Source organism: Tarenaya hassleriana, unplaced genomic scaffold (assembly GCF_000463585.1).
Source record: "Tarenaya hassleriana unplaced genomic scaffold, ASM46358v1 Cleome26, whole genome shotgun sequence".
Taxonomy (NCBI): Eukaryota; Viridiplantae; Streptophyta; class Magnoliopsida; order Brassicales; family Cleomaceae; genus Tarenaya; species Tarenaya hassleriana.
In genome coordinates, this window is record NW_010965869.1 from 360,414 (window position 1) to 374,819 (window position 14,406).

Consider the following 14,406-nt stretch of genomic DNA (forward strand, 5'->3'; position numbering starts at 1 on the left):
CCAGCCGCCGCCGTCGTGGCTTGATACGGAGGAAGAGGAAGTGGTGGCGAAGGACCGGCGCTGTTCTGGGTTGGCGGCGACGGCGGAGTGAAGTTCGCAGTTTGAGAGCTCGATTTGGAATTCCCAATGGCACCATAGTTATCTATGGTGCTTGTAGAAGCCATCGACGGCGATGCAGAAGCAGAAGAAGAATATCGTCTTCCATCGTTATAACCTCGACTCTCCCCACCCGAAGAAGACGACCTAGATTTTCTTGTGTGGAACGAAAAATCCTCTTCCATCGATGCATTTCTCTTGTCTCGACGACGTGATCTTCTGTACAGACCCGCATCGATCTCTCCTTCCTCTTCGTCTTCCTCTTCTTCTCCTTCTTCTTCCCGTTCATCTCGTTCTCCTGTTCCTATCAGTCGATTTCTACCGTCGTTTCTCGTTCTAGGGTTTCTAATTTTCCCGCCGTTATCGAGCTCCAGAAGTCTTCTCCAGTAAATCACATCCAATCCGTTGTCTTCAACGATAACCGCCTTCAGGTTCCCGTCGATCCGAACGAAATCGTCGGGAAATAAGAACCCCCACGGCGAAGGAGGTGGTGGCCGCGACGGCGATCCGGATCCGCCGCCTTCGCCGTGAAACCTATCGTCTTTTCTCTTGTCGGAGTTCCGACCACTAAGCTTGTCTCTGATCTTCCGCCGCGAGCTACCGTTCTTACGGAAGAGGAACGACATGGCAGTCGTGGTAGTTCACCGGAGGTAGGAATCGCCGGGAACCAAAAGATTTCGGTTGTTTTCCCCGCGAACTCTGAGATTCGAAGAAAGCTGAAAGATGTGTCGTGTGTATGTACGTGTGTATGTAATGATCCGCGAGGAACATGACAACCACGAAGACGTATGGATTCCATTCCAATGACAGAGAGTCATTAATTATAATAATGATTATGTATTTAATTAATGATAAATTGTTCATTTGATTACTGTAATCAACTGTGGTGGTTAACGTTGACCTAATCCCGTGTTAAAATTTCTTGCAGGATTCGGAATTATTTGACCGATTTGATCCAACTCTGCGGCTCCGCGTTTGACTTCATCTTGTCTTTTTTTTTTTGTAGATTTAAATTATTAGTAACAAATTGTGTTATTTTATTTTAAAATATGTATTATGTAACAATAATTTTTTTTTTGATTAAAATGTGAATCGTATTAATTATATCAAAACTTTACAGATAAGTTTTTGTTCGAAAACAGAATAAGGGACCCATGACAAGTGGTATACAAAAGACCCATAATTGGGTATACAATGATTTAACTTAGGTAGACGATTTAGCGGGAGATAATCTCGAGATAATACCAATCTTGGAGGGGAGATGAAGTTGTGATCCGGCATCGGCCAGCAGCAGTCAAGAAAATATTCCTTATGCGTCTATCAATCTTAAGACGGGTAATCGCCACCGTATTGGATCGGTTGCGAAATAACCGTTGATTGCGTTCCTTCCATATGGCCTCCACTGCAACCTGTAGTAGAGTCTTCGCTATAAGACGACGATTGTGTGTTTCTTCGTGTGCGGGGTCTGTGATCCACAATACACATTCAGAGAGTGTGATCGGAGGGTTGGCCCATATTCTCCTAGCCATTGGACGCCACACCTCCGAACTGTACTCACAACCAAAAAAGAGGTGATTATGTGTCTCATCTGCAGTCTCACATAGAATACAGGTGGCTGAGCTCAATAGACCCCATCGCAACAACCGATCTCTGGTTGGAAGTCTCTCACGACAGGCTTCCCATTGTATAAATGCAAGCCTCGGAGTTGTTAACTTAAACCAAATCACCCCGAACCATGACACGAGTGTACCTGCCTGTCGAACAAGGTTCCAGGTGGAGGACGAGTTGAAGTTTGGCTTATAAGAGCCATCAGATTGCCTCCAAAGAGGGATATCAGGTCCTTTGCTATCTGATGGAGGAGTGATAGCAGAAAGGATAGTCTGTACCTGCTGAATGCGATCATTTCGTGCTCCCGGCAAATGCCAATTGCCGTCCTTACAAGCTGCCTTAACCGTAGCTTTCCTCGCAATACATAACAATGAAGGACCATTGTCTCCAACATAATCAAGCAATGGTCCCAGAGGAGTCCAGGAGTCATGCCAAAAGCTTGCCTCATTTCCATCTCCCAACTGTTGTCTCAAGAAAGTCTTCACCAATTCTTTGAGAGTTAGGAGTTTTCGTAGAGTCCATGAGTGTCTCGCACTCGGGCGCGTATCCCAATATCCTCTAAGTCTCAATGAATTCTTCAACAGCCATGCAACCCATAAAGATTGTTTCTTGGAGAATATGGACCATACCTGCTTTAGACGAAATACCATGTTAATATCTTGTAGTCTCCTAATGCCAAGGCCACCTTCCTTCTTAGGAGAACAAATAGTTTCCCAAGAAACTCGAGATGAGTAGGAGTTCGCTTCAGATTTCTTCCATAGAAACTCAGAGCAAATACTGTCAATCTTCTTTGTCACACACTTAGGAAGCATAAAAACACCGCACCATGAGTTAACCAAGCCATAAATAACCGACACAACCAGTTGGATTTTTCCAGCAGCCGATAGAAACTTAGTTGTCCAACTTGACACCTTGCCTTTGATCTTGTCAATAAGCGGGAGAAAATCAGAGCTAGATAGGCGCCAGGGGCTGAGAGGGACCCCTAGATAACGAATCGGTAGTGTGCCCGGTGACATCCCGGAAATCTGTAGCAATGTCTCCCTATCTGTTGTCGAACCACCACTAAAGAAGATCTCAGATTTTTCTTGATTAATGAAGAGCCCGGACATCATTCCAAAAGATGTAGTGACATCCCTGATTTCCTCCAAAGAGCGACTGTCTGCTTCTGTGAATATCATGATATCGTCGGCAAATACAAGGTGGGTAATCATAGGGTCCTTGCATTTTGGGTGAAGTCGAATCCTATTGGCCCTCGCTGCATTATCCAACATTCTCGAATAAATGTCCACTGCTAATATGAACAAATATGGGGACAGAGGGTCACCTTGTCGCAATCCTCTCATACCGCGGAAGAAACCCGTAAGCTCACCATTAATCGAAATAGAGAAGCTGGTTGTTGTGATGTAGCTTTCAATCCATCGAATAAACTTAGGAGGCAACTGTAGCGCCTTAAGGATGTTAATGATAAACTCCCAATGAAGTGAGTCAAAGGCTTTCCGGATGTCTATTTTTAACATCGCGCTGCAGGGCTGAATATTGCGGTTATAATCTCTAACCAATTCCAAAGCCAGAAGAATATTATCCATCATCAATCTCCCTTCCAAGAAGGCTGCTTGGTTGGGAGATATTATCGCTTGCAGCATAGGTTTTAGCCGGGAAGCCAGAATCGTCGAAATAATCTTGTATGGCAAGTTACACAGACTTATTGGCCTGTAGTCTTTTAAGGAGTCAGCTGTCAGCGTTTTCGGAATCAATACTATGGCTGTTGAATTCATCTGCCCTAGCATTTTCCCAGACCTGAAGAATTCCTGCACCGCAGCAATCAAGTCATTTCCAACCGAGTCCCAAGCATCCAAGTAGAACTCCTTACCAAAGCCGTCTGGCCCCGGGGTCTTTCTATTTGGCATCCTCCGCAACGTCAGAATTATTTCCTCCGCTGAAGGAATTTGTAAGAGAGAGTCCGAATTCCAAGTACCAATCTGAGGGGTAAGGATATGCTGGAGGTCACTCACTGAGGAAACTTGCACCAACTGATTCCTTGTCCCAATCAAAGAGCAGAAAAATTCCACAGCATGTGATTTCAACTCGTCCAGCGATGACAGTTTATTCCCCTGATCGTCCATCAGGTAGTGGATGTGGTTTCGGGAAACTCGGGCTTTAGCTACCTTATGGAAGTAGCTAGAGTTACGGTCCCCTTCCCGCAACCACTTGATTCGGGATTTCTGAAGGTAGAAAATTTCCTCAGCCCTTGAAAGTTCAACCCAAAGTTTCCTTTGCTTCCTCTCAGCCTCAGCAATGACTATACCGGGGTCCGAGAAGGCCTGCTTTTGAAGATCCTTGAGTTTACGATATTCCCGTGCAGTGCGGGCCGAAATATTACTGAAATGCTCTGAGTTTAGTCTCCTCAAAGAGGGCTTCAAGAACTTAAGAGCTTTACACAACTTAAATTGTCGGGAACCAGTGATAAAAGCTGCTGTCCAATTTTATGCAATAACCTGCTTAAACAGGGGGTGAGTTGCAACATGATGGAAGTATTTGAAAGGTCGGCGCACCTGTGGGAGAGTTCGGGGAAAATGCACCACACACGCCGCATGATCAGACCAACCCGGAGGTTGAAATTCAGCATACGTGGTCGGGAAATCATTTTTCCACATCACATTTGCCAATGCTCTGTCTAATTTCACCGCCAAAGGGGATAAAGTTTGGTTGTTATACCATGTGAAGAATAGCCCCTTGCACTCTATGTCTGTCAGCCCCGTCTCTGACATACAGTGCTCCATTGCTTCCATGCCCTGTGTTTGAGGGAAGTATGATGGATAATCTGATCTTTCAGTCAACTTGAGTGGTTGATTAAAATCTCCCACCACTAGCCAAGGAGATCTTACAAGGGGAGGGTAAGCACTAAGGTTGCAAAGAGTAGTCCAGAGGCTTATTCTGTCTTGCGGCTGATTTTTCCCATAAACCACTGTAGCAGTGAAGGTTATAGTGTCCCTTAGCATCTGAACTCTGCAAGTTACTGCCTGCGCCGATGATTCATAAATCAAAACACTCACCGAGGGGTGCCAGACTATCCATATTCTGCCTGAATTATCATCTTCATGATTGCAATAAAATCGCCAGTCCGGGGGAATGGCTGTTCGGATCCTAACTTCATTCTCCTTTCTGATATGACTCTCGATAATACCTCCCGCTAGTAATTTATTGTCCAAAATCCACTTGCGAAGTAAAACCCGTTTCCGACTAGCATTTATACCTCTTACGTTTCGAACAAAAAACATGGGTCCCTTGTTGAATTAGGCGATCGGCGTGGCCTTTCGACCACCTCCATTCCCTTTGCCTTTCCCTTTCTCCTTTTTCCTCGCCGTAGATTGTGCGGGTGGAGGCTGAGAATCTGGCTTGGGGGTAGAGGTATTAGTAATCTGAGCTGCTTGGATGGCTGATGGAGGTGCCATAGTCGTCTGCGAATGGAGATCAGAAACAGAGATAGGATCACAGAGCGAGTCATCAGAGTCCATAGGGTGGACTATAGGGTCTGGTTCCTTCATGGGTTGATCAACAGAATCAGGTAGGGTCGAGCCAAGAGATTGAGACTGACTAGTGGGAGAGACTTCCGGAACAAGCTGAGCCTGAGGTTGATGCTTACTACTGATCTGGTCAGAGTGATCAGTTTCCAGGGTTGGTGGATTAGACCGTTCCAACCTACCGGCAACCGGTCGACCACGTCGAGAGTGAGCACTCGGACCTTTGACAGGCTGCTTGGCCTCCGGATTTCGGTAGCAATGAGATCCTGTATGACCGACTTCTCTACAGACACTACAATTGGGAGGAAGCCAATCGTAGTTGACGAGAATAGAGCGCGATTCACCCAATGGGAGGTTGACATTGATCTCCTTGGGTAATGCCTTCTGGAGGTTAATCTCAATATAGATCCTCGCTGCTGCGTTTACATTCTCTTTATTGGTTGTTGCACGATCAAGATAGAGAGGATCTCCAATGCATGTAGCAATTCTACTCAACCCGTCATTTGTGAATAACTGGTACGGAACCTGGTTAAATGATACCCAGGTCGGCACCGACGTGAGTGGAGGTTTGGATGGATTATGGTTTGGAGTCCACGGCGACACAAACATGGGGCAGGAGCCCACATACCATATATTCTGGCCTAGCGCATGTAACTTTGTTGGTTCGTCTGGCATTTTAAACAAGAAAGTGCCTTTCCCTAGATCTTGGACCTTTACTTTGGCTTTTTTCCTCGGCCACAAGGCATTAACCAAGCCTATAACTCTACCAATCGAGGGCGGGATTCCATAAAACTGTCCGAGAAGAAAATCCTTCCACTCGGCTGCTGAGTTTGTCAGAGATTCAGTCGGGATATCGACGGAGGGAACACCCGAAGGAAGTATTGTTGGATTACCTGTCTTCTTCAGAGTTCGGAGTGAAGATTGCAGGATTTTGCTCCAGGTTGAGCCTGGGTTTATATGGCCTCCATCCGTTGGTTGGGAAGGAGAAGATGGTATGACAGTTGTTGCTGAGCTCGTTTGTGGAATCGGAGCAGAGGAATCCGCTATGGTGCGGGGCAACACCCGGCGCTTGCCTAGTGAAGATGATGGTGCCATTGCTCGAGTTATCGAGGAGGGCAGAGAGGAGCAGCGGGAAAGAGCTCCGCGTCAGTGGGACGAGCCGAAGGTCAGGGGAGGTGTGAAGGAGGTGGTGGAGGGAGAATGGATTGGAGACATTTTGATTGGGTCGATTTGGGTGGAACTGAGCTGGACCGAAGCTGAGGAGGCATTCGGGAGCTAGTGATGGCCGGCCAGCGACGGCGCCGGCCGGGATCGACGAAGAAGATGCAGTCGATTAGGGATTTTTGGGTGAGAATGGAAAAGGGAAAGGTAGAGAGAGGGAGGAGGATTTTCTTTTTATGTAACAATAATTCTTTTAATATAATGCGTATTACACGTGAAGTGTTCGCCTGAAGCGACGTCGAAATATGCGAATTGTAAATGTGGATGATCCGCAAGGTGTAGGAAGAACTCGGCTACCTGCGAAAGCAAATGTGGTGGAGACGGAGAAGATGAGGTGGGGTCGGGGAGAAGCGAGGAGACGAAAACGAACCAAAATCGATGTATCCTTTGTTGAAATTGTTGCTTTTGAATTTTTTTTAAAAAATATCCAAACTTTTTATTTTTTCAAGAAAAAAAATTGAACTTTATTTTTTACTAAATAAAACCTCGAATTTTATAAATGTTATCTTTTTTTATTCAATCGATGACGAGATATGCCAATATTATATATGTCAATTTGTGATTTGAATGATGACGTGTATACGTTTCTGTCAAAGTTATAAATTAACATATCAGCAGTTGGATTTAAAATTTTAAAAAATGATAAATTTTATAAAATTCAGATTTTTTTCAATATAAAGAACGAGTTAGGGGTTTATTTGAAAAAAAAAAGAGTTCAAGTTTTTTTTGACAAAATTAAAAAGTTTGAGATATTTTTTCATGATTTTTCTTTTAAAAAAAATTAACACGTACACTACCCCTCGCCCTACTCTGCTTTCGCCTCGTGTTTGTCTCTCGCCCCTCGGCGTCTCCCTTCCACGTCTTGCCCCATTGCTCTCTGCCCCCTCAGTCGTGCCCCTCGCCCGAATTCTAACCAGAGTTAAAACAAAAACATGAACATGTTGCAATTTCTGGTGCTGCAGTTCATATAGACATTAATTTTCTATATTTTAGTAATTTTAGAGGTCACGGTTTTTGTTCAATACATTTTTTTATTCATTTTAAAATTGTGAATGGTTATCGTTTCCAATTGATTTAGTAGACGACTGAATTTTCTTTTCTTTTTTTTTATGAGAATTTTAAAACAATTTAAAAAAGGCCTCTAACAAAATAAACGTAATATTAGTATTACCTAAGAAGTCCATAAATTCATAGTCAAAGGCCAAGCCCATTGCAATTGGAACATTATTAGATTTCCTGTTGCATTACACGGGTACAAAACGTTTAATTTTAAACATTATAATTATTCCACAGTTTGGTTCTCCCTACCGAACTGAAAATTTCGGTATTTTTCACAAACCTTACCCTTTAAAATTCTCAAACAGCATATTTTTGTAGAACCGAATTTCTCTAAACCGAACCGAACTGTATAAAATTCCCGAAAAACAAAAAAATTTCTTAAGAAAATCTAATTTTTTTTAACAAAACCGAAACCGAACCCAGAACTGAATAATATACGGTATTAATTTGGAATAAAATTTTAGAATATTGAAAAAATCATTCCCGAAACGAATTGCTAAAATTTCGAACCGAATCCCGAAACACCCGTCCCTAATTATAACCTTTCTACGGCAAAGCAATCCAAACCCCGGACCGAATTAAGTTCCTACGATTTAAGGAAAGGTTTAATTATCCAATACCAAACAAAGTTAAATTCGGCAAAACTCAAATATCAAATCCAAAACCCCCTCTCAGGAACCCCACCCATGTCACATCAGTGGGGAAATTTTTTTCCCTATTTGTAAGAAAATATGGAAAATAAATAAAAATCACAACTTCAAAATGTGTGGGAAAAAAACCCATTTAAGCTTTTTTCCAAAACGCGAAAGTTTGCAAGAGATGAACTTTTGGAAATTTCCAATCTGTCTGGATGGGATATGAGAAACCAAAAAGATCTAGAAGTTGAAAAGTGAGAACTTTCCAAAATGGCTCAATCTAAACATGAACTTTCAAAACCAGGTAATGAAAATCCATTCTTCAGTGACGCAAACTGTCTGAATCGGAAACTTAATCAGAATGTTCAGAACTCACCATCCCACATTTCCTCCACGGATTTGATGGTGCCTTTGGGAGAGATGTAAGGTTCGCCAAGAACGACTCTGCGCTGCGGGATCTGCGTTGCGATCCTCTGGTTCTCGTCTTTTGTAAGTGACCATTCGAATATATGCAGATTCTCTTCTAATCTCTCTCTGTTGAAGCTCTTCACCACCATGCTCACTCCTTGCTCGTATGCCCATCTCAAGCTCACCTGTCACAATTTTATCATCCCCTAAACCGGAGTTTCAACATTGCAACAAAAGCTCACAGGAAAAATGACCAAAAGAAAAGATGAGAAAAAAATGAGCTTTTCGCAAAATAACGAGCCATATTTGAGTACCAGAAGAGGCAAGTTTTTGGAAATTCGGTTTGTTCAGCAAGTCTACATGCGAAAACATGATTCATAGTGAGAACTTTCATTTTCTTTTACCTCACAAAACCTTTTTCTATAGCAAAAAATGGAAAAGGAGAATAAAATGGTATCATTTGACAAAACATTATTTCTTACAAGTTTTAGCTTCTCTGTTTCTCCAAATTCCTGATTTTTTTTTGTTCTAAATTTATATTTAGTTTGGATACCTGAGCCACTGTCTTTCCCTTGGACTTGGCTATCTCTTTCAGAACATCAGACTCCATGACTTTGTCAGTTCCCCAGAACGCCCCTCTTGATCCCAACACCGAATAAGCCGTCAAAACAATGCCGTTCGATTCACAGAGCTCTCTCAGCTTTCTCTGTTGCCAAACAGGGCTCATCTCCACCTTTCACACAAACATACTGTCACAACTCAATACAATCTCTCCTAGTCAAAGAAAGCTGAATGCAACTCCATCGGCTACTCCCCTTTTTACAAGAAATGGAGTTCGGTTTCATAACTTAGAATTTGGCTTACTTGATTAATGCAAGGCGGGATTTTGGCGACGGAGAGGATGTGTTGAAGCTTCTTGCATGAGAAATTGCTCACTCCAATACACTTTGCAAGCCCGAGTCTCTTGCATTCCTCCATTTCAGACCAAACTGCTTCAAAATCAAACGGCATGAATTCTTCAATAGGAAAGTTGTACTTGCCCGGTTTCGAGGCCACCGGCCAATGAACCAGATATAGGTCGAGATAGTCCAGTCTAAGTTTTCTGCAGAAAGGGTGTTATAGGAGACACACTACATAAGGTTATGAGAGGTTTTGTCACCAGAATGTATCAGATACTCCAGATCAGTTAACCAAGCAAGCAGCAGGATATATCATCAAGTAATGAACAAGAAATTAACCAGTGATTGTTCTGAACTTGAACTTGTCCACGAATTCAGAACATTGAAATTCACTCTGTTCTAGTGGACTTTAGCATAACTCTTTGAAAACCGAGATTCATCTGTGCGTATTCACACCCCAAAGATTCACTATCCATCTATTCACAATCAGAACCAAGTCACAAGCAAGGAGATCATCGACTTCACAAGAGTTCATCATTCTCAAAGAACAAAACTGATTGCAGAGTCTTCCAGATCAGACGTTTCTCTAATAACCCTCTAATGAAAATCCCTAAAAGAAGAGAGACTCAAAAGCTTACTGCAAACTTCGCCTGATCGCAGGGACGACGAGGCCGCGATGGGCGTCGGCGCACCAGAGCTTGGAAGTGACGAAGAGCTCATCCCTGGATCCGACCAAGCCGGAGGAGATCGCCTCCGACAGGGCTTCGCCGAGTGGCTCCTCCGTCTGGTACCTGGGAGACGTGTCGAAGTGGCGGTATCCGAGCTTGACGGCGTCGATCACCGCCAGCTTCAGCTCCGCCGGATCCGGAGGAGCAGACGCGGCGGTGCCGAAGCCAATCACCGGTATCCGGTGGTGATCGGAGCCGATCGACAGCGTTGGGATCTTGACAGGAGGAGACATTGGTTTGACGAGGACGGAATACTTCATTACTATCACACACATATTCGAACAGTGCAAGTCTCCAAACAAAGGATTCGGCTTACGAATTCAGTTTCGAGGCCCAATTCGATGTGGACCGTCATAATCTTATTATAATCAAGTTCTTTATATTATAATCTTATTATAAATAATTATATTTATATTAAAGGTTGTGTATATATTAAACGAAAAAAATTCGTACATCAAGAGTTTTTTCTAACCTGTGAAGATTGAAGCAAAATGAATGGAAGGCTTACAAAACTCCAAAATAATTGTATGAAAGATGAATATCAGTGAATTTCCAAAATGGAGTAACAGGATAAGGTTAGGGTACACGTACGTGCGATAATAAATTCGGTGTGCTATGGCTGCATTGCGTCAAATCAAATGTTATAAAATTATATTTTTATTGGAATATAAATTACCACTTGCGGTTAAAAAATGAAAATGTCGCAACGTAATTCGTATAATATTGAAGAATGGATAGAGTTTTGTATTGGTCATGCATGAGACGGCTGGATTTCAGTCAATCTTGTACTGCTTCGTCCGGTCCAATACTATGAAGCAATTACTAGTAAAAATCATAATATAAATATAAACTCCCATTTATTTTAAAAAATGTGTAATTTGTGGTTTGTTTTCAAATTATTTTAGAAACCACACCATATAACATTACTTATAAAATTCTTATTTTTTTAGTCTGAAAGTTCACCAACTTTTGAATCAATTATCTCTCTAAAAAAACCGAAAAAATCTATATAAAAATCTCTTTCCAAATGGAGATTACCCGATTTAAAACCTAGATTAAAAAAAACTTTGTTCATTTTTTACCAATTGAGTCACTCAATCTTAAATAAATTTTGTAAGCACATGATACTACAACCTATATTATATATATATATATATATATATTCACACAAAGGGCATGTTCTATACTTAATTTTATATGTGTTGTCTCACTTTTGTGTGATGCGCATGGAAATATTTACGCATATAATTCGAGTTCTAATGGGCGCAAACGTATACGAAAATAGTAAATAAAAGATAATATCATCTTAGGGTTTTATAAGATTACTATATACTTCTTTATCAAAGAAAAAAGATTACTATATACCTTCATTTGGTCCGCATAAAGCAGACAATTTTTTGGGTCTTTAATTATTAAGTTTCATAACAACACCACCCCCCCCCCTCAAAATTTGTCAATCTTGCTTAAAGACATATTATATAAATAATTGATTAAATTATTAGATTAAAGCGGTTTTGGAGTCATCTAGAAGAAAAGCGAGCATTTGATCAAACGATAGCGGGGCCACATTTAGATATTCTAATATATATTATCTTCCACGTAAAAATAATGTGAACGAAATCAAATGATTTAAGATTTAATTGATCGACTATAATATAGTATGATATTATCCCATTCATGTATTTTATTTCTAGTCACTACTTTGCTCCTTTTTAATAATCTCTACAAAGATATCATATTACGTCCGAACATATATCGTTGAATCGCCAAACCATTAATATAGTTCATTTGAAAATAAAATGATTCTAATATATAATTATAGGGTTCTAAAAGCACAAGACTTCTAATATATATATATATATATATATATATATATATAATTAATTAATTAATTAAATCGTGTTTTAGAATATAGACGTAAAACTCTAAAAATCATGATGATGGGATTAGGAATTTATCAACTTACAAGCTAAGATGAGTTGTTATATTTCTAGTTTTGAGTGCTTAGAATGGACAACTTACATGATGTGTACAGGAGAATACATAAATAATGTTCACCATGGATATATTAATATACGTTTATTAATTTCTTACAAATATAGATTTAATAAGGAAAAATCATGATGATGGGATTAGGAATTTATCAACTTACAAGCTAAGATGAGTTGTTATATTTCTAGTTTTGAGTGCTTAGAATGGACAACTTACATGATGTGTACAGGAGAATACATAAATAATGTTCACCATGGATATATTAATATACGTTTATTAATTTCTTACAAATATAGATTTAATAAGGGTACAAAATGAAAATAAATAAATAAATGAAATAATTCTAATAATTGTTATAATATATATAGTAGTTGATTTTTAGGATATAATTTTTATTTTTATATTAAAATTACAAAAAAAATACATATATAAATATACAAATATAAACTCAACAAAATTATTAAACCAACCCACCCACTTGGTAGCCTCCACAAGATATATGTAGATGATAGATAAGAGTATGCTTATTTGGAATTCCTTTCTTCCATGTTGAAATAAAGTGAAATTGGAAAAAGATTGATTAGTGGAATTTAAAAATAACCAATAATTTAAACCAAAAAAATAACCAATAATCAGAAAAATATAGAGAGGGTTATAAATAAAATATATTTATGGTGGAGCCCACCGTTACTGTTCATACTGGCTTACTGTTTATATATACGGTTACTGTTCACACCGACCGTATACGTGAATAGTAACTTCGGAATTTCTATAAATAGATCATTTAGGTTTCTCAATTTGTACACTTTTAAGAGAGAGAGAGTAATAAGAAATACATTCTTCTCTATTCTCCTAAAATACAGTTTTTTGATTATAGTTAACGATTTAATATCCGGGATCATTAATATTTCTTCCGATTTCATAACAGAGTGAAGATTTTTGTTTTTGTTTTTTAAAAGAACTTTGATGAGCATGAGACGTCAACTGATGGGAAGAAGTCCACCAATTAGAGATCTTAGGTTAAATGAAAACTATATATATGTATATATAAAATAACATGACACAACAAATATGTTTCTTGATAATGTCTCTTATGCTACAAAAGCAGTTGGGTCCCCATTAGTACAACTGTCCAAATAAAAATTCCATTTGATTGTTATGATTATTTGTAATAAAATAACATCAGCGGATGACTTGATTCACCACCTGAAAATTGAATAATATAAATTGTTCCCATTTTTTTTTCTTTTAGTATAAAATATTGGCTTTTTCATGCTTTATGAAGATCTGCCCAAGATCTTGTTTTTGAAGAATAGACATGTTATTATATATATATTTTTAAGTATAAAGTATAGATGCTTGCATCATTGCCCACTTCTTGTATTTCCTTCATTTGGCAACTAACCCTTCCTCTAATTTAATATTTTAATAAGCATTTATTAAACATGGTCAAGATAGGCTTATTCTTTATATATATATATATATATATATAAAACCAAGATATAAGTTTTATTTGGGGCGTTGCTTGATTCATGGGGAAAAGAAGCTAACAAAGCTTGTAAAAGCTACTATTAATTATAATGCTTTCCAAATTTTGCTCTGCAAGCAAATAGAATAAACAAATAAGATTTGGTTTAGGTGGAAGCAATTAGATAATTACAAAGGGGTTTCAATCCATGCTCCATGACCACCCCATTCTATAGAGGAGTATCATTTAGACATCTTTATTTGATGGGACATTTCTAAAACTATTATTACTATTAGAATATATAATCAATCTCTCTTAAAACATCTAATCTCCATTAATTTGATCTGATAATAAAGATTGACATATATATACACACACATATATAGTATATATCTATATACGCGTGTGTGTGTCATCTAAAAAATCATCAATAAAATCGTTAGTTATCGATTTCTGAAATTGAATATTTTATAAATATTTGTTTAGAGAAATATATTTTTCTATACATACAGCATGGCATCACAGTTAGTTGTATCGTTTGAACGGTATTGTTATCGATAAACATATATTCTCGTGTACAACCATACAAATACATAAATCCACTAACTCTTTTTTTAAACAATGATGGATATGCGTTTGCAAGCACAGTAAGATAATTATTTATTTATTGTTTTCTCTTCTCCCATCCTTCTTTGACTTTTGTCATTATTGTTAATATACTATTAGCCTCTTAATCGTCTCTTTAATTAACGTTATAATATATATATATAT

At 39.1% G+C, this 14,406-nt stretch overlaps 2 protein-coding genes across 2 annotated transcripts in view; both read right to left on the reverse strand.

Annotated features, from left to right (window-relative positions):
- LOC104817062 (formin-like protein 7) overlaps positions 1 to 740 on the reverse strand; it is a 2,866-nt gene extending 2,126 nt beyond the window's left edge. Inside the window, exon 1 of the mRNA XM_010546140.1 lies at positions 6 to 740. Within this exon, the coding sequence (XP_010544442.1) occupies positions 6 to 722 (717 nt within the window). The 5' untranslated portion in view covers positions 723 to 740. The remainder of the gene's footprint in view (positions 1 to 5) is intronic.
- A 7,521-nt stretch (positions 741 to 8,261) lies between these two features.
- LOC104816733 (non-functional NADPH-dependent codeinone reductase 2-like) lies at positions 8,262 to 10,456 on the reverse strand. Its single transcript, XM_010545666.2, has 4 exons — positions 10,086 to 10,456; positions 9,413 to 9,650; positions 9,102 to 9,281; positions 8,262 to 8,733 (listed from the first exon to the last, which is right to left on the reverse strand). Exons 1-4 carry the CDS (start codon positions 10,448 to 10,450, stop codon positions 8,506 to 8,508), a joined length of 1,011 nt encoding a protein of 336 aa, XP_010543968.1. The 5' UTR covers positions 10,451 to 10,456; the 3' UTR covers positions 8,262 to 8,505.
- Positions 10,457 to 14,406: the final 3,950 nt, after the last annotated feature.